Genomic DNA, 21,933 nt, shown 5'->3' with positions numbered 1-21,933 from the left:
GAGGTTATAAACACCAAAAATCTGTCAAGCTCCTGATTTGCAATAATCATCCTGCTGACAGATAAGAAGTGATTATTTATATGAAGGTTCATGGTGACAGGATTTATTTTACGTGTCTTGAAGGAGAAAAACAGATTTCTGCTGCCAATAGAGAAAAGGAGTCTGTCATTTGTATCTTCTGTCAGATTCAAGAGAAAAAAAATAAACAGTATCAACTGAGGTGAACCTTTATACATTTGAGATTTTTTTTTTCCAGCTTTGTTTCTGGAGTAAGAAATAGTAACAGAAAATAAAGAGCTTAAAATTCAGACAACTATAATGGCTAATGTTTAGTTCGAAAATAAACTCGAGACACAATTCTACCTCCAGAAGACATGATCTGAATATAAACCAGTTTTAACTAGTTTTCTTGTGAATCTTGGTGTTCAGCTAAAAAGTTAACTTTTAGTTTTTGCTTTATGAAAAGTTGCTTATAATGAATGCTGTCAGCAGTCCAGCATAACAGTAGACAGAGTAACTGAAAGAGCCAAAAGGAGACGTGTATCACTCTTAGTCATAGCTGCATGTCTGCTTCGATAGGGTTATGAACTGATCAGTGAAGGAGTAACTGCAGTAGAACACCTTATATCTTTACCTAGAATTTCCACTATAGAGCAAGTCTGAACATACTGTGAATACTGATAAAAATTACTTAAAAAAAAGTCAAGGTAGTTATTAGTGATCATAACATTTCCAGATGGAAAAGACATTGGAATGTGTTAGGATTGCGTGCAAAACTGCAAAAAAAAAAGACTGAAATAAGAGGTTTAAGGTGCTACTAAAGCAGTAATGTGAATATTGACAAAGATAACAAAGATCATGCTCAGAAACAAGGAAACTGACAAATGATTTCTCAATGTAGTTGTGCTTACTAATCCTAGAAAAAGTGTTATGTATGGAGATACAGAGGAAATTCACATATAACTTCATGTTTTCAAGATGCTTATTATTCAAGAGAAGCTCAAAAAACTCAGTTAATAACTTGTATTTCTTTAAAGTGCAATGTTATGCTAAATACCATTGTGAAGATGATGAAACACAAATGTAATCCTTTGATAACTAAAGAAACAAAGGCTGTGTATTTCCAAAAATTACTCACTGTGGTAATCAGTAGATTCAGTAAGAGCATATTAAACAAAGCTTTCATACATACAGCATAGCTTTATGAAAGTGATAGTGAATCAGCTGAAGGGGGATCATACAGCTTTTCACAGAGAAAGCCTAATTGGTGGCAATAATTTCAAAGGTAATATTACATTTGCTAATAATAAATTCGTAGAATGATTTTTTTAGCTGTGCTGCAATTTGCTTGGTACTCAGGGGCTGTGAAAACAGTTGAGAAAAGGTCTTTCACTGGGCTTTGGGCAAAATTACTATTAGAGAGTCCCTTCCAACCTCAACCCTACTGTGATTCTGATTCACCAAGTCTTAGTTAGCTTGTTGGTTAACAGTAATAGGAACAGAAAGTAACAATATAAACTTGAGTTTTTGCTAATGTTTGATGTAATATTTCATCAGAACAAAGAAACCTGCTGGGGGTTTGCGTTGGGGTCACAAACTTCCCGCACTGAAGATGCCATGAGACACCATGGTGAGTTCACCAGGGCCAGCAGCCGAGCATCCACACACCTGCTGGCTCAGGTGGGCTGCAGGAGGAAACAGCAAGAATGAAAGCCAGAGAACGCCTGGAACAAGATAAAGCCCATTTATTAGGTGAAAGAAGGAGGGGGCAGGGACAAATGATGCAAAGGCAATCACTCATATCCTCCCACAATCAGACTGATGCTGAGCAGCAGCTACCTTGGAGAACTGGTCTTCCTTCCTGTACCCCAGTTTTTGTTGCTGAACATGATGTTAATGTGGTAGGAAATATAACCCTTTGACCAACTGGAGTCAGCTTTCCCAGCTGTGTCCCCTCTCAACCTTATAGGCACCTCCTCCATTCTGCCTCTCAGGGGGAGCGGAAAAGGGGCAGGACCTGGAAGAAGAGAAAGCCTTGCTGTTTTACAAGCACTGTTCAGCAACAGCCAGAGTGTTGCTTCGTTATCAGCATTATTTCAGGCACCAATTCAAAACACCATATGTGCTGCAGTGATGGATGCTAACTCCATCCCAACCAGACCCAGAACAGTCATCAGCCATCCAAGTTAATTTGTACATGAGGAAAGTTCAAGTGGAATGCCTGTTGAGGTTTCTTACTAATCTTACTAATTCTAGGGACTTCCTTCATCTCCCTTGCTGATACTGTGGAAAAATGCTGTTTTAGTTACAGCATCAAGGAGAGAAGGTGCAGGGAGACTAGGCTGAGTGAACATGCAGTTCTAGTAAGGAGTTTAAAAGGTGAGAATAATTTAAATGTGTAGAAAGGTCAATGTAAACAGAGATAGAGAAGATTATTTAAGGTAGGGGTGGGAGTTAATGGAGACTAGATAAACTGTTGCATTTTCTTCAGAGGTTTGTTGGGGGAAGGTTTGATTTGAGAGGGAGCTGTTGGGGTTTTTTTGTCTCTTCATTTCTTGAACTTTCAGTATCTTAGTTTTCCACCTTCCTCCTCTGTTTTGGCAAGATTTAAATGGTTAAAAAGGTCAAGATAGTACTGTTTCATGCAATTAATCCTTTTTTTCCTTTAATATGCCCGTTCTTTTCCTGACATCCTCTTTGGCATCTCCCCCACTTATATGTAACTGCTAAAAATAAACCTTATTAAGTTATTATTTTCACTCCACCTGGTACTGCAGTAGTTTCCATCTAAATACGACTACTACTGTGCTGATTCAGCATCGCTGTTTTCTGTCAGTGCGCTCCTGTTTGAATAGAGCGTATTTTGTAAATTACAAGTGACTTATATATCCTCTCTAGGTGTTGTGTTAGAGTGCTTTGAAAGATGGCAGTAACTAAAATACCAACAACTGGGAGTGCATTATCATAATCTTTTAGTTGGCCAATATTATGGCTGTAGGAAAGGTTGTTGTTTCTGCTTTCACAGAACAAATTGCTGGGGTTTGTATTTTACTTTTTTTTTTACTTATTTGAGTGGGTTGAGAAGGGTTTTAAAATTGTATTTAAAAATGCTGCTTTTAAAGAAATGCACAGGTTCTTTTGTGCATAATGTCAGATATTCACTTTTTTCTTCTAAGTGGCTTTGCTGGTAGCAATTACAGTAGCACACTTCATTATTCTCCAAGACAAGTGGGAGGTAATGCTTTGGCATTTTATGACTTCATACGTAAAAATCTGTGCCCCATTTTTTTCTGAAGATGGAAAAGCAGCAAGCTTACTAGTGAAACAATCCTAGCTGGTCAAACCTTCAGCTGTTCATCTGACTGTGAGGGACGTGAGGTGGGACTCCATCACAAACAGACTTTGCTAACATAGGCATGGGCTTCACCAGGAGCTGTCAGGCTCTTCTAGAGTTTGAGGTTCAGTGAACTCTGTCCAGTAATGGGCTCCCCGGTTCAAGAAAGACAAGGAGTTACTGGAGAGTGCCTAGCAAAGGGCTATGAAGATGATGAGGGGACTGGAGCATCTCTGACTTTTGAGGAAAGGCTGAAGGAGCTGGGCCTGTTTAACCTGAAGAAGAGACAACTGAGATGGGATTTTATCAAGGCATACAAATATCTTAAGGGCAGGACAGGACTAGATTCTTCAGTGGTCCCCAGCAGCAAGATAAGTGGCACTGGGTACAAACTGAAACACAAGAAGTTCCGTTTGAATGTGAGGAAAACCATCTCTACTGCAAGATGTTCTCCTCCTCTAGAGATATTCAAAACTGCCTGGATGAAAGTCCTGTGCAACCTGCTGTGGGTGAGCCTGCTTTAGCACAGGGACTGGAAGTGGTTGATCTCCAGATCATCTCTCCTTTCCAATCCCAACCATTCTGTGATTTTTTTTAACATATAGTAAAACTAGAAGGACTGAGGGATGCTTCTATGCAAGTGTAATGCTGCCTATTAACATTCTGGAAGGGTAATAAGGAATTATTTGAAATATAATTTTATTAGTTATACTGTAGAGACTCTCCCTCATTGTGAATTTCTCTTTTTAACAGCATCAGTAATGTTGTGTTGATATACCGGATGTTCTCAGTAACTGTGATCTTTAGAAATTTCAAGTGATCAACAGCACTTGTACAAGTAGTCAGAGACATGATCAAAAGACCCTTTGTGAATTACCAAGAAAAAAATCAGGAGATAATGATTTGGTGATATCCCATGCAAACAGAAGGGTGAAGACTGCAAAGATAGATGGATTTCTCAAAAAAACCTGTTAAAATTCATTCCCAAAGTACCGGTGCTAGGAGTTTTGCCTAAGCAAAGAACTACCTGTGAGCTGGGTCTATTAAAATTGTTCCTTAATATTTTAGAACCTTTTCATTCTTACATAGAAAATTAAGCTATTAACAAATAGGAAGTTAGTGTAGTGGGAAACTTAGTATAGTTTTGTAATTTCCACAGTGGGGGAAGGAATGTAGAGTATTTCTGATGTATTGAATGCTAGAAATTGAGACCTCTTGACAGGTTAGATGCCCAAACTCGATTGTGTAGCACGGCAGTATTGATTTACGGAGGGTTCTTTGGCTGCTGTCTCTGCGGGCTCTTTGCCCAGTAACACAGTAACACTAAGTGCTAGTAACTTTTTTTCTAAACAGCCATTCACGTTTGTGTCTAATTGGAATGACTCATTTCTTGTGAAACACTAGAGGGCTCACTGACTGCTTTTGGAGCTGCCTTTTGCTTTCAATGTATGTTCATAAATTCCCAAATGTGTAAAGCAAGAATGTTCTAAAGGTACACTTTCTTAGGAATAAATTTACTCACTAACCTCAGTGGTTTTGACTAAATCTAGGCTTTCTGGAAGAGGCCTAAAGAACGCTTTGATTAGCCAAAAGAGATGAATCTGCTCAGGTCTCCTGTTCAGTAAATTCTGGTAGGGTTTTTACTACTGGAATATTTCTTAAAGTTTAGGGGGAGGAATGCTTTTTGGTTTATTGTTTGTTTGTTCAGGGGGTTTGTTGGGTTTTTTTTTGTTTCAGTTTGTATTTTTTTCTGTCTTCTTGGCTTGTTGGATCCATGCATTGTAATTTCCTAGGAAGCAATTAGGCAAATGTACCTGAGTAGTTAGCAGAATGGGAGGAAATTTTGCAAAAAAACCCCCAACAACCTATTTGCTGTTCATTAGCACACAATAATAAATATTATTAGAAGATAGCGTCTACTGTCTGGGTTATCTTCCTGTCTTACTAGCTACGGGTTGATGAGCAATAGGGTAATCAGAGTGGGTTCTGCTACCAAATCACACATACAGTTATGGTACAATATGATTGAAGTGTCAGTCCATGGGGAAAAACTAAAGGCAAGGGATTGCATATAAAACATCTTGTGGCATCACACACTTTGTGACTGTTGTGGCCAGACTGAACTGGTCTGGAGTTGTTCCTGCCTTTCCCTCTTGGTAACTCTGATACTCATGGCAATCTGACTTGAGGAATCAGGCAAGACAAAAAGGATCCTGAAAAAAAGAATCTCACTTGCAAAAGTTTCTGTTTCATGAATTGACTTGGTTTAGGAATGCATGACCACTGCATTTCTTACGCAAGAGAAGGAGCACAGTTGTGCTAGGAGAAAAAGGATGGAGAAATGAGAGGACAATGGTGCTACTGATTTGAGCAATTTTAATGTTGTTGTAATATGGCATCTTTAGACCCTTTGATTCAGACCACTTAATTACAAGTTTAATGTATATAAAAACAAAAGCCCTTTTGTGTGGCGTTCCCTGATTATGATTAAGCAAATGAAAAGATTCTGATGTGATTACATGAGAAAATAAGCTTTGAGAAAGCATAGGATTTAGCCTCCAGAAATCTCTGGGAATTCGTACGTCAATATCTAAAACTGAACTTGCAGGTCTGGGCTATGATGACAGGGCAGAATAAATCCTCCTTGTACAATAGACAAAATTACCAGAAAATTTCAATTGGTAAATTAGTAAATATGCTGTGGACAAACGATTGGTTTCATGTAGTCTTGATCCTTGTAGCCATGGATTGGGAATGCCCCATAATCATAAAGCCTGCCAGTTGGCTGCCTATTACCAGTTCTGCTTTGGGACAAAAAGCCCTATCCTGGGAGAGCTCCTAAGCCATTCTGCAATGAAGTCAAGCAATGGGCACAGCTCCTGTCATCCGGCATATCATTGCCATCCGTGTCCTGAGACCATTTCCACAAGGCCTCTGACTTGCTGCCTTTCAGCTGAGGTCTGACAGCAGGCTAATCTTTTGGTTGAAGATGCTTATATATTAACTGCAGGTGCCAATTTTTGTATTTGTAAAGCTGTACCTGTAGTGTAGATAAACATCCATGAATTTTCCTGCAGGATAAACATGGATTTTTTTCTCCCATTAATAGCGGAGAAATGTTTATTCTCACAAGTATAGCAGTATTCTAGAAAATTTGTTGTCATTTATTATAGTATGGCTTAATGCAGATTTTTAATTGACATAATTTATTTGTGGTTTGAGCAAAGGAAAGAGGAAGGGAGAAAGTGCAGGATTACTATTATCAGCATGTCCCAAGGCTGCTGCTTTTAAATTTAGAATTATAACTGTTATTTAACAGAATTATCCTTGACACACATGGCCTCAAGAAGAGGTCTGAAAGCAAGGGCAGAGCAGTGTTGTCATCTGACAGCCTGAAGCAGTATCTTTGAAAAGGTCTGAAATTGTCACTTTTTGTCTAGAAGATGACCTCTGGCATTCCCAGCACTACTCTGCCTTGTGGAAGAGGGGAATAGGGACAGCAAGGAGGCAATATCTTTCTTTCTGTTACATAAAGTCATGCTGTTTGTGGTGGCCTTTAAAGAAGACTCTTCTTGAGCAGGTGTTAAAAGTGGTGGATGGTAAAGGGAGGTGTTGGACCTGCTGGAGTGCCAGTGGTTCATCATCAGGCCTGCAGAGCTGTGTGCTTTCTTCTCACGTCATTTTTGGGGAGGGGCATGTGAGCTCCTGGCCATGCACCTGGACCACCTTGAAAAAGGACAGTTCAGACCAATTGTGTCTGGTGATGGTGGTGGAGAGTGTGAGCTGTTCTTGAGTCAACCCACTCCCCTGGCTTCTGGTGTGGATGCCCCCTGCTCTTAGCACAGCACTGCTGTGCTGGGCTCTGCAAGGCTGTTTTCCAAAGCAGTATTTATCTGTGCTGCACCTCTTCTTGTGCAGAACATGATTTGGTAGTGATATGTTTAGTTGTAAAGGTTTTCGTCTCTTTGTGCAAAATGGCATGTGAAAGTAGCTACCGGTGGAATTATAGTCACAAAAGATTGTATTGTAAAACACTCAAAACATTTTCTAGGTGTTCTGCCTGCCCACTTTGCCATCCTTCTACTGTTACTACCTGTGCTGGGTTTGAACCAGTTAATTTTATGCAAGCAAGTCTCTGCCAGAATCTGAAAACAACTGTGAGCTTTTTTTTCACCTTAAAGAATCCTGTTCTAGGGGAAAAACCTTCTTTAAAACTGTTACTTCTCTCAGTTTCAGAGGTATATGCTTAAGGGAAATAAAATCTTAATTGAATTGATATATGACACAATGAATTCCCTTCCTAAAAATTAATCATTTTTGAGTGTGTCTTGGCCATAAATTTGCAGATAAGAGTAGAAGTAGAGAGAAACAGTAACTATTACAGCAACCATCCCACTGCCACCTGAAAACAGTGCCACTGTTATTCTTTATTGACTATTTCATAGTTTCAATGCATGCAACAGGATTTTGGTTAACAATTGAATTAATATGTTTAATATTGAGAATATTCTCAAGTTGGTATTTTCTGTGGCTTCTTCCTAAATCAACATTATAATCCTGCTTTCGTTCCCTACAGATGATGAAGCATGCCTGGGATAATTATAAGCGTTACGCATGGGGATTAAATGAACTGAAACCCATATCTAAGCAAGGACATTCAAGCAATTTATTTGGTGAGTAGAGTGTATTTTTGTGCTTAGTGACGTTAGCATAAAACAGTAAATCAGCTGAAAAGCTTATAGGTGATAAACATGTTTCCTTTCTGCTCCCTGTCATGCAGCGTGATGTTTCTTGCTTCTGTTATGTATAAAAAGTAACAGTAAATGAAGGTGCTTTCTGTGACTTTTATAGATTAGTGTCTGAATGAGAATAAATGGAGCATGGCATTGCTGCATGATAAAAATATAGTTTTGTTGCATTAAATACTCTCCTGTCTTAAACTTTTACTATAGAAATCATTGATGCCACATTAAATAAGCAGGGAACTAAGGGGGAGGGGGGAGAGGAGAAATCCTATCCAAGGAACAAACAATACTCTCTACAGTCATGAAGGTAGCTGAAGCTGTTTATTTCCATTTCTTATAAAAATGTGTTGATCTGTATCAGACTCCCTTATCAGGCTTTCTCTTTCATTAATATAACTGTTCACACCTCTAAATGTTGTACAGAAGATGCTAAATATAGCCCAAGTTGTTATGAGTGCAGAACAAACATGGGATTGAAAGGTTCTAGTAGGAGAGGCACACTGTAGAAATGCAGTGTAATGAGGCAAGACTTTCTCAGTGTCCAAGTGGGGCTTACGGCTGGATAAATAGTAGCTGAAGAGAAACAGCATTCTGAGGAAGCCTAAGAAAACAGTCCTATGAACTGCCATTATCTTCAGTTTTGCGGAAAAATGAAGAATTAAACTGTTTGACATCATTTTTTTCTATTCAAATAGCTTGTTTTCCAAACAGAAAGCTGAAAAATTGACTAATTTCTATAGCTGAGACAAAATCAATACATTATTTTGATTTTAACAGGAACTTTGTTGGATGCTTGCAAAAGATAGTTTGAAGTGGAAACATTTCCTAAAGCAGCCTAAATAGAGCACTTATCAAATCCCCAACTATATTTGGAGGTTGCTTAGAGACAGCAGTTGTGATTACAAAAATAATTTGGAAAATACAACATCTACATTGATCTTGCTGCACTGCTTGTCTACCCCGAGGTAACATCGAAAATGTTAATAAGTAATTATTATCTAATTAGTTATTGGACTCTGAGTTCTTGAAACCAGAGTAGTTTGAGTTAACTTCAAGCTTAAGTCATGTTTCTATTTCATTCTCTTCTCTAAAAATGTCTTCAGGAGAATGATAGTTGTGCAATTTAGTATATTTGAGGAACTGTTTAATGGAATTCTGTTTTCTTACAATACAACAAAATGGCATATAATTTCTTGAAAATTAAAATACTTAATGTAGTTTCATTTGAAATCAGAAGTGGTATAAAAATTACTAAGGTTTGAGTTTGTAATAATATTGCATGGATTTGCAGAAAAAGCTGTAGAAGTATTGACTTGTGAAATTCTTAAGCAGGAGTTCTGTGGATGTTGCATAAGTTTAAATCACTTCAGGCACAATTCTGTGTTGAATTGAAAGTGTTGAATTGAAAAATAAAACTGCATTTAAAGGAGTAAGAGCCAGAGTCAGTCTAAATGCAGATCAGTTCCTCCTCGTGGTCATCTAGTATAAGATCTTATTGCTGAGATGTTTTCCTTAGAATTGTCTTCAATCTTATTGATCTTGGTGCAAATCAAAATAAGCATTAGGTCTCTTTCTGCTGAACTGCTTTCCAGAATACCAAAGAGCAGCATATCTGCAAGCAGGTCTGTCTCATAAGTTACCCTTGCCCGAATCCATAATTTCCTTTTGTTCTTTACAAACAAAACCTTGTTTCTGTAAGTGTCCTCAGATGATTAGATCTGATCTGTACCTTCATGTTCGAATTCAACAAATGCCTCCTTTTTCATAAGACAATAAAAGGGAAAAGGGTGATCTGTTTGTGTCTTGGGTTTCTTTTCTTCATGAAAAGACAGACAAGTTTCCTTATCTTCCTTGTTTCTTGTTTAAAAGAAGAAGAAAAGGTTGTGAATGGTTGACTACTTTAAGGTAATTCTGAATTGTATTAGTGGAGAATAGGTTACCTTCAGCTCTGTGTCCTGTGAATTTCCTCCCAACCTTCAGAAATCAAGTAAGATCTTCAGTTCACTGTCATCCATCATAACTATCTCCAATTTGCCAAGATTATCTTTTCTTCTTGCTACCAGGTCTCAATTTTTCGAAAATGCAAGTTTCGGATTGTCTTAGTATCAGTAAAATATAGCACATTTCATTAGGCACTGTTTGATTTTAAACACTTCTCCTCCCTTGAATTAATTGCTGCACTTAGGTTGCTTTGCATATATTGGGAGTGGCAGTTATGGGATAAAGACTTTCAGTATCTCACTGTGAGGAACAGCAGATTCCAGTGCTGTGGGATGCTTTATATTGTATAAGTTACAGTATAGCTCTCCTGACATGGAAGGGGAGGGTTGTTTTCAAATGATACTGCTTTTAAGCTTATTTTTGAAAGTATAAATTCATGGCTCCTTTCTATCTCCATTTTGTAGGTAGATTATAATGACTGTTGTGTCTTGAAGGCAAGTCATAACTGTCATGATGTGTTTCTCAGAAGTACAAAAATAAGATGGCTTTTAAGAGGTGTAATTACACATAGATGTGGCTTAGGAAATATTATCATGAAATACTAACACTATACCTAGGCTAGGGGAAGAGGAAAGTGGCCAGTGGCGTGTTGATGGGAGAAAGGATAGGGACAACTGGTGGTTCTAATTTTGGAGGAAGGAAAAGAACCCTGCTTTAGCACCTTGTACAGATTAATAGTAGTAGAGCTATTCTGTAGCTGAGGACTTCTTGCTGAACTTGGAAATAACTTTTTTTTTGGTCCTAAATTCAGGCTGTGAAAACAAATTGTGAAGTCAAGGAGCTGCCTTGATCTTGCTGGCATTCTGCGGGCCATGTGTGTGGAAGAGTGTTTGTAATAAGTTGAGAAAGTCTTTAGACTGGCAGACTGTAGATATGTTCGTGTTACGAGCAGAAGTTGCTTTCTCTCACATGTGCACATTAATAATAATATACTTTTAGAGAAACACTGAAACATACGGGAACTGAAACATTTCTCCTTGAAGCCAGTGCCACATATGTACCTCTGACCATTGGCAATGTCTTTTCAGCACATCCATGCTATGTTTTTGTTTCCTTTGTATTTGCCATGTTAGGTTTGACCATGTTGTAGCAACTATTTGAAAAGACAGAAATATTCTTTTTAGTTTAATTCCATGAAGTGTACAACTGTTCTAGATTAATCAAATAAATTGGAATAGCTCAGCATCTGTTTGCACCATGTCTGTCCATTAGAAAAACAGGGCATATCTCCTGGTATGACTTCTTCTATGAGTACTGGTTCTTTGACTATTCCTAGTAGAAAGTAGGCCCTGAGTAAGTGCTGTTAGTTTTTAATACTTTAACCTTTATGTTTCAGGTAACTGTTAACAATGTTTGCTGAAGCAGAGATTTATTAATCTACCTTCCTATTGTGAATGTGACAAAATCACAATTTTGCCATTTTTTTATCATAGCACTCCACCACCAATCCCTCAACCCAGGAGCTATTCCTCTCTAAGCCTTCTGAACTAATTTAAAAACTAATGAGTGTTGCTGCACTAGCAGAGAACTCTTTCTAGAAGTGTTTTCTGCACTTAAGTGACTGTCACTAAAGGGCTTTTTTAATTATCTGAAACCGTGTTTCATGTGCAGTATTGCCAGTTTGATATTGTAACTTGTGAGCATAGTATAATTAATCTCTGCAAGTGAAAAAGGACCTTTTCTGGAGGCGAAAAGGGAGGCATTTAATAAATATTCACAATCTGCAAACCCCAAAGTACTATAATTTAGTAAGATCCTGCTCCTCCCACTTTAAACTGGTTTTTGTCATTTCTTTTATGGAGTGTTGAGGTGTATGAATATTTTTAAAGCCTGCCAAAATTTATATTCAAAACCGTGTTGGCAGTGTATAGCAATCTGTATTTTTAAACTCTTAAGTTTATTAATATAGCCTAGACAACTAATTGTGCATGTATTTAAACAATATATTAATTCAAATTGAGAGGATTCAAAATCTTGCCCCCACCCCAGTTTGTCTTCATTCTTCCTGCTGTATTCCTTAAAATTTTGTATTTTGGAATGTGGTTTTAATTTTGGAAGTAAGCCTGACATCTGTCTCAACTAGATTAACTTGTGTAAAGAATGACATAACAGATATGTGGATGAATGACTCAACACAGCATTTGTGAGAGGAGGTCACGTTGCACAACAAAGACAAGTCTATTGTCTTTTCAGATTTCCAAAAAACATTTTTCAGGCTTATTACTGGCCTCTCACAGGAATCTGTTTCTGCTGAGGCCACACTCTCAAATTACTCATCCCAACGCTGAAAAATCAAATTACTAGAGTGAAGTTTGGCAGTCCAAATAAGTTACCTGGGTGGGGGGGGTAGCTTTGACAATGGCAAACTGCAAATAGTTCCACAAACCCAGAAGGATTCCCCAAAAGGCAATAATTGCACTTAGCAAATGTTCCTAATTTAAACTAGCACTTGGTGAAGGATTCCCCAAAAGGCAATAATTGCACTTAGAAATAGCAAATGTTCCTAATTTAAACTAGCACTTGGCGAAATGGGACATATAATTCTGAGTTAATACAGAACGGGCAGACTTGAGCTCATAGTGAGTAGTAAAGGTTGGCAACTTCCCAGAAAAATATATGGAGGTCCATAAAAAGTGGCATGGATGGGATGCACAAGGATTTATTGTTCCTTGTGGGGAGTGATATCCTTTGTAAGGAGGGGGTGGAGATAGCAAATTACTAGGCAGCATGTTCAAACAAAAGAAGGTGGTTCATAACAAAACATGTAGCTGAGCTGCACGGGTGCCAGAAATGTGGTGGATGCCAAAGGCTTCCACAGGAAGCACAGAGATAAGAAATGAAGGAAAAATTATTTGAGCTTTATCAAATTAAAAGACACCAGTGCTGGCTGTAAAATGCACAGTTGTATAAAATACTGGAGATTTAGAAGAACATTCTAGAAATATCACTATATTGTTTCATGTTACACATACAAAAAGCTAGATTTGTTAAAAATTGAATTAATTTTTCTTTCCCCACTCTTAGCACAGGTGCTAATAGTCACTGAAATTAAAAGTGTTAATATTGCTGAGGGTTTGCCAGTACTTGAGTCAAGAGTTTCATGTTTTGGCATAGCACACTTTAATAATTAATCACTCTTGACACTTTAAATTGCTAATGATATTGGATAGGAACCTTTTCAGTGAACTTTAAATAAAGGAAAACACTGTTCTAAGACATGAGTCAGCTTTTGAAGCAATGCTCCAAGAAACCTACAGCTCAAATCAGAATGTTACTTTAGTCAAACCTATATGTATTCTCAAATGCCAAGCTTGGTATGCAAGGGATGGGGGGAAATTGTAAAAACTATTAAGTGCACCAACAAGCATTGATTCTGAAGTATCCATTTCGGACTCTTCTGGCCAGCATATAAGCCATGTCTAAAAGCCTGGGCTAGACAAGTGAGAACTTATTTTGGCACACACTGCAAAGGGTTTGGCCGTAAGCCAGTTGTGGTTCTTAAACCATATGGCCACATAAGCTCAGTCATAGAGCTGTGCTAATAAGGTTGTCATTCACATCCACAGCAGTTCTCCCTGCAGTGGCATCCTGGAAACTCATACAAAGTTATTCATCCTCTGATCACTCTTCTCATTCTGCTCTTGCTGCCCAGCCCCGAGATGCTACTCCATTCTCTAATGTAATCTCTTTTCCTTTTATTTGTGTGCACATCCATTGGCATTGTTAGATATTAAAAAGCATGCAGTTTAAATGGGCCAACTGTGCATTACACAGAGGAGATACAGGCTGCCTGTGCTTTATATCATACTATTCTGAAATGATGGGTAATAAGCCATTGTGGTTAATAGTCCACAAATCTTATTAGCAGTATGTTCTTTTTTGTTTTCTTCCAGATCATTGCATAAGATTTTAAGTGTTGAACTGGAAAGGAAGCTCTGTAGATGTAGATAGTCTACTGGAAATTTCATGTTGACTGATTTCTTTTGCATTCTTTTCAGTTAATAGTAGGCTATTTTATGTGTTCTCTATTAATCCTGTGGAGTAAATGATGCCATGAGTAAAGACGAGAGAGAAAAGTAAAGGGTTAACAACAGAAGTAAAATGGAGCATAGATTAGTACTTGCTCTGGAGGTTTTGGTAGAGACTAATAATTCTTCATTTTGGTAGACTTGTACATCTGCTTATCTCTTTTATCATCAAAATTACTCCCTTTGAGCTTATGATTTATGAGTTTCAAGTTAATTTTCTCTTGAGTATATATATATATATTTTTTTTTTTTTTTTTTAATTATCTTCAAAATATATCTATATTTACCTGAGGTGTATGAATTTGCTCCAAGTATTTTTTGTGATGTCTTCCTCCTGCCTAGGGCAACTATGAAACTCTACCATGGTGACTGCAACTCTTCTGGCACTCTTTGTAACACAGTGCTCACTGTTAGTCAGATTTATAGCAGTACTGTAGGTGTATAAGAAAACAGTTCTCTTGTCCAAATATTCTGTGTCATGAGTGTGTACTGTAATTGCCTGGCAATCGTCTTTGCTTCTTGTAGACCATGACTACTGTGTAATTCCTTGGGAATGTCATGTAGGAATGAACAAGAATGATAACTGTATTTAATAATTTATTGGCTGTGCTTTGAGAAGCGTAGCTTATATAGGCTTGTGAAATGTTTGGTCTTATCCCATAATAAGAAATGTTCTTTTAATTTCTTTGCCTTCCTTCCCCCCCCCCACCACCACTGTCTGACTGGTTATTAATGAACTGTTCAGTGTCACAATTTCCATACTACTCTCAAGTTTAAGTTATCCTGTTGGCTGACTTAGTGTAAACTGCAGTTGTTCACAAGTTGTTATTCTGACCTCTAAACTGAGTCTTTCTCTGTTCTTTTGTCTTTTATCAAGAACTTTGAAGTACAGCTGTTTGAGACAAACTTGACTAATTGTCACATTAATTGTTTTATTCTGTTTTCTGGAGCCTTCAGAATAATAGCAAAAGTTATTTCAAATAAATTAAGATCTACTTGAGATTCTAGCATTTTTTTCTGTCTGTCTACAAGGAGAAGTCTGTGCTTTAAGCAGACCCCATAGGCCAGACTCAGGAAAAAAAATCATAGTACGTGACTCCAAGGGCGATTCCTCAATAAGGTTTCTCTGTATTTTCTCTGTTTTCTTCTGACTTAGTAGTGAGTTGCAGCTCAAGTACTAATCCTTAAAATTGAAAGCTCAACTGTTTAGTGGTGGTGTTAGTTGTATTACAAGAGGATTATCACAAAGAATGTCTTTGCATGGTGAGCCTATGACAATCCACTGAAGCAAATCAGGTCATAGATGATTTTCTGTAAGTAGAGCTCAGTTGTAAAGGTTCACTAGGAACTGCTTTTGTTGTATGGAGTTACCAGACATCTCCAGAGCTTTTGCAATAGTGTTCTTGAGCAGATGTCCTCCAGCAGTTTTCCACTCTCCCTTTCTCATAAACTCAGGAAAAATGTAAGTCGCTTAGCCAAGTTTAAAGGAATACTTTTCCTTTAATATTAGAGAAAGACAGCCAAGTTCCAAATAAGCTCTGGGAGGATATGATGTTGTTTTTACCAAAGTATGCTGCAGTTTTATTAGCGGAATATCTGGGGGAAAATTTAGAGATTACTTCCTTCAGAGTAGGAAAGTGACATTCCAAAAATGGGTGGTATAAGCAACTGCTAAAATAGAGAAAGCATCTGATTCTGTAAAATGTACTAAGTAATTGTTGTAATAACCTAAAATATTATTTTGTTTAAGATGGTGGAAATGGAAAATTATTTTCTACCTGGGAGCTTAATTTAAGACAGTGGTGTCAATCCTGCTATGTAGAGCTCTCCAATCACCTCTGTGTTTCATGTGGAAGCGGAAACCCATGATGGCAGTGAACACAAGAATTGACTGATACAGTAGATTTCTTTCTTAAATATGAAAAATTGAGTTCTGATATTTGATAACTTTATAAAATAAAATTTACTTTTTGTCAGGTATTTCAGAGACAAGATGATAATCAAGTTCTTTAATTAATTGTAGCTACTATCTTGTTATTCCCCTGGTGCAATCAATTCCTGAATGAGTAGTCAGCTACTCACCTGACTCATTAGCCCTTCTGAGGGAGACAGGGATTGGATTGAATGACTTTCTCTGTTGATTGCAACCTAAATTATTTTGTAATTCTAAATGTTTACTTCTGTATCAGAGTCTTCTCTAAAATATAACAGTGTTTTTCCATTCATTATGAAAACTGTGGGAGCCGAGTTTGGAAACATAAATTTTAGTAGCGTGGTCAAAATTGAATTTTTGACATTATTCAGTAAATAGGAATTGAAACTTTTCCTAGACAAAAGTGGTGTTTTGAAAAGGTCAAGGTAAATTTGAAGTAAGCATGGGAAAGTATTTTGAGTGACTGTGTTTTCTTGAACTCCACTCTCCACATTAACCTTTCGGTACAGAGTGATGAACATTTAATCCATTCAAAAGCGAACATACTGATGATATTCCACCTTGCAGTGTTAGGTCAAGGCTAGCTCTTACTTATCTCTATAACAGAGGTAGAAGGGTGCTGCTTCTGCAGACCACCAGAATTTGCTCTAAAAACCAGTGCCTTGCAAGCACCTCCTGAGCTGACAACCCCATGTGTGCAGGTTTGCCTTTGCCTCCCCCAGTGCTGTCTTGTGCAGGTTACACGGTGGTGCACAGTATCAGAAAAATTGTTTTCTACAGACTGTACTTCTTAAAGGGCTTTCCTAACTGAAATGGGATCAGTACATCCCAGCTTCTTAAAGCTTTATGTATATTACTGAGTATAAAAACAAAAAAGCAACTGATGGTTTTCATTCCAAACTGGAAGAAACAGGAATTTCTCAGTTACTGAGATTTACTGCATTTTATGTCATTTTACAGTGAACTGTTTTATCAGTGGTTTAAAATGCAAAATTATGGCTGAAAATACAGTGCATCAGAACAGCTCTTCAAAAGTTCATTACTGGAAGAAATACTTAAATGTTATGATGCTGGATTGTGGCATGGGAATCAAAGTAAAGGCTGTGAATTACTAGTTACCACTTGAATGCTTATGCACCCAGTTTTTAATTGGATTAATTGTAATTGGATTTTGAAATTAAAATTAATTTAAATTAATTAGATCTAATGGAAGAGTCTTCTGTTGGAAAGTAAATCACTGGCTTTTCATGTATTTCAGGTAACATACAAGGAGCAACAATCGTGGATGCCCTTGATACTCTCTATATCATGGAAATGAAAGAGGAGTTCAAAGAAGCCAAGGAGTGGGTTGAAAAAAACTTGGATTTCAATGTGGTAAGGAGTGTTGCTGATTAACATTTAATGCTCTGTTTAGTCTCCAGAGGCCAACTGAGGACTGGGTTCTAGTATTACAGGCATGATGCAAGGCTAAAGAATTTAGATCATTGATAGATAAAACAAGGCAGGAAGCTGGAAAGGAGGAAATTTACTGCTCTGCTTATATGCTCTTTTTCAATCAGAGAGATTTAGGTAGATGGAAGGCATTAAGCTGGACTGAAGGAAGGGAAAAGGAAATAGAGTATTTGCCATTATAAAGTAAAAAACAGCCTTTTCAGCTTTTCTGGATAGAAGAACTGGGACCCTTCAAGTATTAACTTTTTCATTATGTAAACCCTTTACACTTCCCCTTTGTGAAATCTTCCACAAGTTTTACTTGTGTTTAGAGAAAGGTACATGCCATACATACTACTTAGGTTCGTTGGCTATTCCAGTAAAGTTGAATATCACGAGTTAGGCTGAACTATTGGCACAGCTGAATTGCTTTAGTCTTATGGAGCATCAGGTCACATCATTCTCAAGTGCATGCACAAATCACCCTATTAAGTGGCAAATATGCAGTTGGGGGAAAAGTTCATTACTGAAGCTTTTATTCTGGAAAGGCCCTGAACTGGCAGGAACCTCTTCAATTAAATTGAGAAGTCCTGGGTTTGGTCTTTTTTTCTTTTTTTTTTTTTTTTCTTTTTGTTTTTGGGCCAGAGGATTGATTGTTGGGTATGGAGAGCTGATGAAGCACCTCTGAACAGTGTAGTAAAGTAGGCACAGTACACTGAGCACTTAAAAGCTCTTGTAGTTGACATGCTTAATGTTAGAAACACTTTCTGAAAACAAAGTACTCTTTCTAATAAGTTATGCAAAAGTCACGTTTAATTAGGTTCTCTTCCATGCTTGAGAATTAATTATCCTTTCAAGAAGGAGTTAATGAGTGGATATTACATAGTTTATATAAGCAGTAATTTAGTATGCATTTATATTTACATTTACAATGTAAATAGAGCATATTAAACAGTGCTTCTGCATAGTGTCAGAAGCCTGAATGAATACTAACTTCATTTTGTGCATAAGGATTTTTTTTCCTACAGGTGTTTTCATAATACTAAATTCCTGTCTTATTAGCTTGGTATTATCAAGATGTTTAAAAAACAAGGATAAAACAACAGAAAATAACCCGCTCCACTTAAAAGGATGATCTGAGCTCTGCTTGGAGGAGTGTTGTAAAGTATTGTAGAGTGATTTACATTATTAACACGAAAATCTTTGGGTTTACATAAATCTTGCTATATCTGATACTGGAAACTTATACATGGTATTGCCTACATTTCCTCTTTTTAATGCACCTATTTTTTTCTCACTAATGCTTATAAGCTAAGAAAATGTCAGAAATTTTGTATTCCATCAGTTGATCAATGCAGCAGTCGATCAGATTTACCAAAGCTAGTTTACAGATAACGCTGACCTGTGGCAGTAACAGTATATTGTTACTGATATTTCTGTAAATAGCAGCCTGGAGTTCAACACCTCACAAAATTATTTTCATAATACTTCATAATCATATGTAATCGAATTTTACATTGGCATCAGCAGCAGGTAGATGGATTTTCCCAAACTGGAACAAGGAAATTAAAATAAATAACTGCAACACCAAATTTAATAATGAATGTCCATTTGTTTAATGGCAGGATTGTTGAAAGCTACTCAACTTGCACTTTTGTTTAGTTTTCCACTTTAAGTATAGGTTTTACATTCAAATGCTGTTTTGTATTTGTATTACAGTTTAAAGAACAGCAGTTCTCTTTTGTGTTTAAGCGTTTATCATGTAGCAGGCTTTACATGATGTTTTCTGCAATAATGTTATGTTTATGTACACTATTACTTGCTCCTGTCTCAGAAACCTTTGTCCCATGAAAGTGATTTATTAAGAATAACTGACACACTGACATATCCTTATGAGTTATTTCTTATGAGTAGTATAAACTTGTGTTTGATGTTTCTGGTCATTTCCTGGGCAGCAACTGCCTAATCAACATATTTGGCCTTTATTTGCACAAATAGAATTAGTTTTTCTCTCCATTTATTCTTAGAACAATGTCTTTCAAATTTTCAATTTTCTTTAAGATGTTCTTTACAAAAATAGCTGTGACTGTATTCTGTAGCAGAATCTTTTCTCCTTATGTTCTATGTCAATGCAGCTAGGTATAGGAAAATTTTACAAACTCTAGAAGATACTCATCAAACTATTTGGCCAGCACTCACACCATTCTCAACACCTGATCATAAAAGGTTCCTAATGTCACTTTGTAAAGTAGGCACTAGTTCATCCACATGAAAGGATTTATGGAGTAAAGATGACTTAATGGGAAATGGCAGCATCTCTTCATGCAGTCCCACAGTTCAATGAATTAGATGTCAGGGTTGCTCTTCTTTACTTTTCCAAAGATAGATTTTGATTTTGAAGGAAAATTCTAGTTAAGTCAGCAGCACCTTTCTTGGCAAACTTGTGCATTTTAGCGAGCTTGTCAGTGGATATGTTTAGATGCTTCCCCTTTTAGAGTATAACACAGGCTGTGTTCATTACAGCTGTAGCTGGTAGCCCTGTGATTTTATTACTGAGATATCCACGTTGCAATGCTGACATTTTTTGTATTTGAAACCTTGCTGAAGTTTCAGCTAAACTGAGCCATTCCTTCAGGAATTAAGTTGCATTTTCTGATTCTGTCAATATTTTAAGAGATGTAGACTTAACTTGTACCTTTGGAAAGAGCTGGCATTTGCAGTGGCTAAATCCATGGTCTTTGCACCATGGATATATGCTCTGTACTCTGTTAAGTCACTTCATCTCTCTTCATGCTCTTCTAATTAATATAGCCGAGGCTTTGGTCTGACCTCCCCACACATACTGCTGCCCACACGCCCCTTCACAGTGCACAACCCACGGCTGCAACAGCTGGGCTGGGCTGTGTATCAGCAGGTTACAAGGGAGGAAAAGGGAACCAGTCTTTCATGGGATCTTTAGGGAGCTTGGCTGTTTCCGAGCTACAACTATGCACTGCTGCCTGCTTCTCTGCTCTTATTTTTTACTATTTGTTTCAGGAGCTGCACACACACAGAGAGCTTTCTGAAAGAGTTTCTGTACCATCACCCCACTTCTGCTTCACACTAGGGAGGAAAAAGCTATCGGTCTCTGCAGTGCAAGAGCCAAATCACACTGAATACATGCTTGGGAAGAGAGAGGGGAAACGTGATCTTAATGAGGCAAATGAAGGGATCAGGTATAGGGGAGTAGTGGTGCAGGAGCTGAGCCACATAGCTCAGCAGTGAAAGTTTGGGAGTTGTTAAGTATTGGAATTGATGGTGCTTTGCTTCTCTGCCCAGACACACCCCAGTATGTTTAGGATGAATGACCAAGTGATCCATCCCCCTGTTCTTCAGCCCGGCTAAACTCCTTCCCTGCAAAAGGGCAGTCTTGCTCCTATTGCCTACTGGGAGCATTCTTTGGCCTTCATGGTGTCCTAAGACATGTCTGGACATTGACTGGAACAACAGGGGCTCACACCAAGACCAGAAGGTGCTAATAGTCAAATTGTACATTGAACAGGGCCTGAGTTCATACCCTGACCCACTGATCAGCTGTCTGATGTAAGTGTAGCCAGACAGGATCAGAATGGGAATGAGATATGGAGCAGAAATCCACGCACTTGATGGGATAAGAGGGAAACTGGGAAAGTATGAAGAGCATGTCATTATTTGCTCCTGAAGACAGGTACTAATGAGTTGAGGAACTGCATAAAGAGAAGGGAATGAGTAAGAAGGTGAGTGTACCTGTGGTCTTGTGTCCTACCAATGCTCTTAAGCAAAGCTGTTTCAGAGGTCAGTCAGTCACTGTATCTGATTTTATAAGCCAGTTTGGAAGCTTGAAGGCTAACTTACCAGTTCTGATATTCATATTTGTGCTTAGCTCACCAAATCTGAGTATCCTTTAAAGATGTTTTGTCAGTAGCTTCATGCAATGTAGAAGTTTTGTGAGTGATACTTCTACTATTTGGGAAGAGAACTGGAAAAAGCAGAGAAACTTGAAGTTATGTTTTTTTCTCTGCTGTCATGTATAGACTAACATACCCCCTTCCCAAGATCCCAGAGTAGCAAATATTATTTGCAGCTGTAATTAATAAGGCTTCCAGCATTTATCATTGGCTCAGCTCTGTCTGTGGTGTAGCAGTCAGTAACAGGACAGACTTTCAGACTTCAGTTTGCTTATTTCAAACTTCAGCAATTTCAAATCTAACTCCTACAACTCTCAAACTGTAGGAATTATGATTGACTTGTAATTGTATTTAGCGGTCCACAATCTAATGTTCTCACTTGGAACATTATGGTTTTTTGGCTCTTTATTCTTCATGTTTTTTCCTCTTCAAGTGAGAAAATCAGAAAGTTTCCTAACACAACGATTTGGAACAACTTTCCCATTAAAAAAAAAAAAAAAAAAAAGTCGGGGGGGGGGGAGGAAAAAGTATAATG

At 37.7% G+C, this 21,933-nt stretch overlaps 1 protein-coding gene across 1 annotated transcript in view; it reads left to right on the top strand.

Annotated features, from left to right (window-relative positions):
* The first annotated feature begins 7,900 nt into the window (after positions 1–7,900).
* MAN1A1 (mannosidase alpha class 1A member 1) overlaps positions 7,901–21,933 on the top strand; it is a 105,709-nt gene continuing 91,676 nt past the window's right edge. Inside the window, exons 1-2 of the mRNA XM_017739648.1 lie at positions 7,901–8,007; positions 17,300–17,415. Of these exons, the coding sequence (XP_017595137.1) occupies positions 7,911–8,007; positions 17,300–17,415 (213 nt within the window). The 5' untranslated portion in view covers positions 7,901–7,910. The remainder of the gene's footprint in view (positions 8,008–17,299; positions 17,416–21,933) is intronic.

Source organism: Corvus brachyrhynchos, unplaced genomic scaffold, assembly GCF_000691975.1.
Source record: "Corvus brachyrhynchos isolate BGI_N302 unplaced genomic scaffold, ASM69197v1 scaffold14, whole genome shotgun sequence".
Lineage (NCBI taxonomy): Eukaryota > Metazoa > Chordata > Aves > Passeriformes > Corvidae > Corvus > Corvus brachyrhynchos.
The sequence above is the reverse complement of the archived record's forward strand: the minus strand, read 5'-3'. Positions and strand labels throughout refer to the sequence as shown.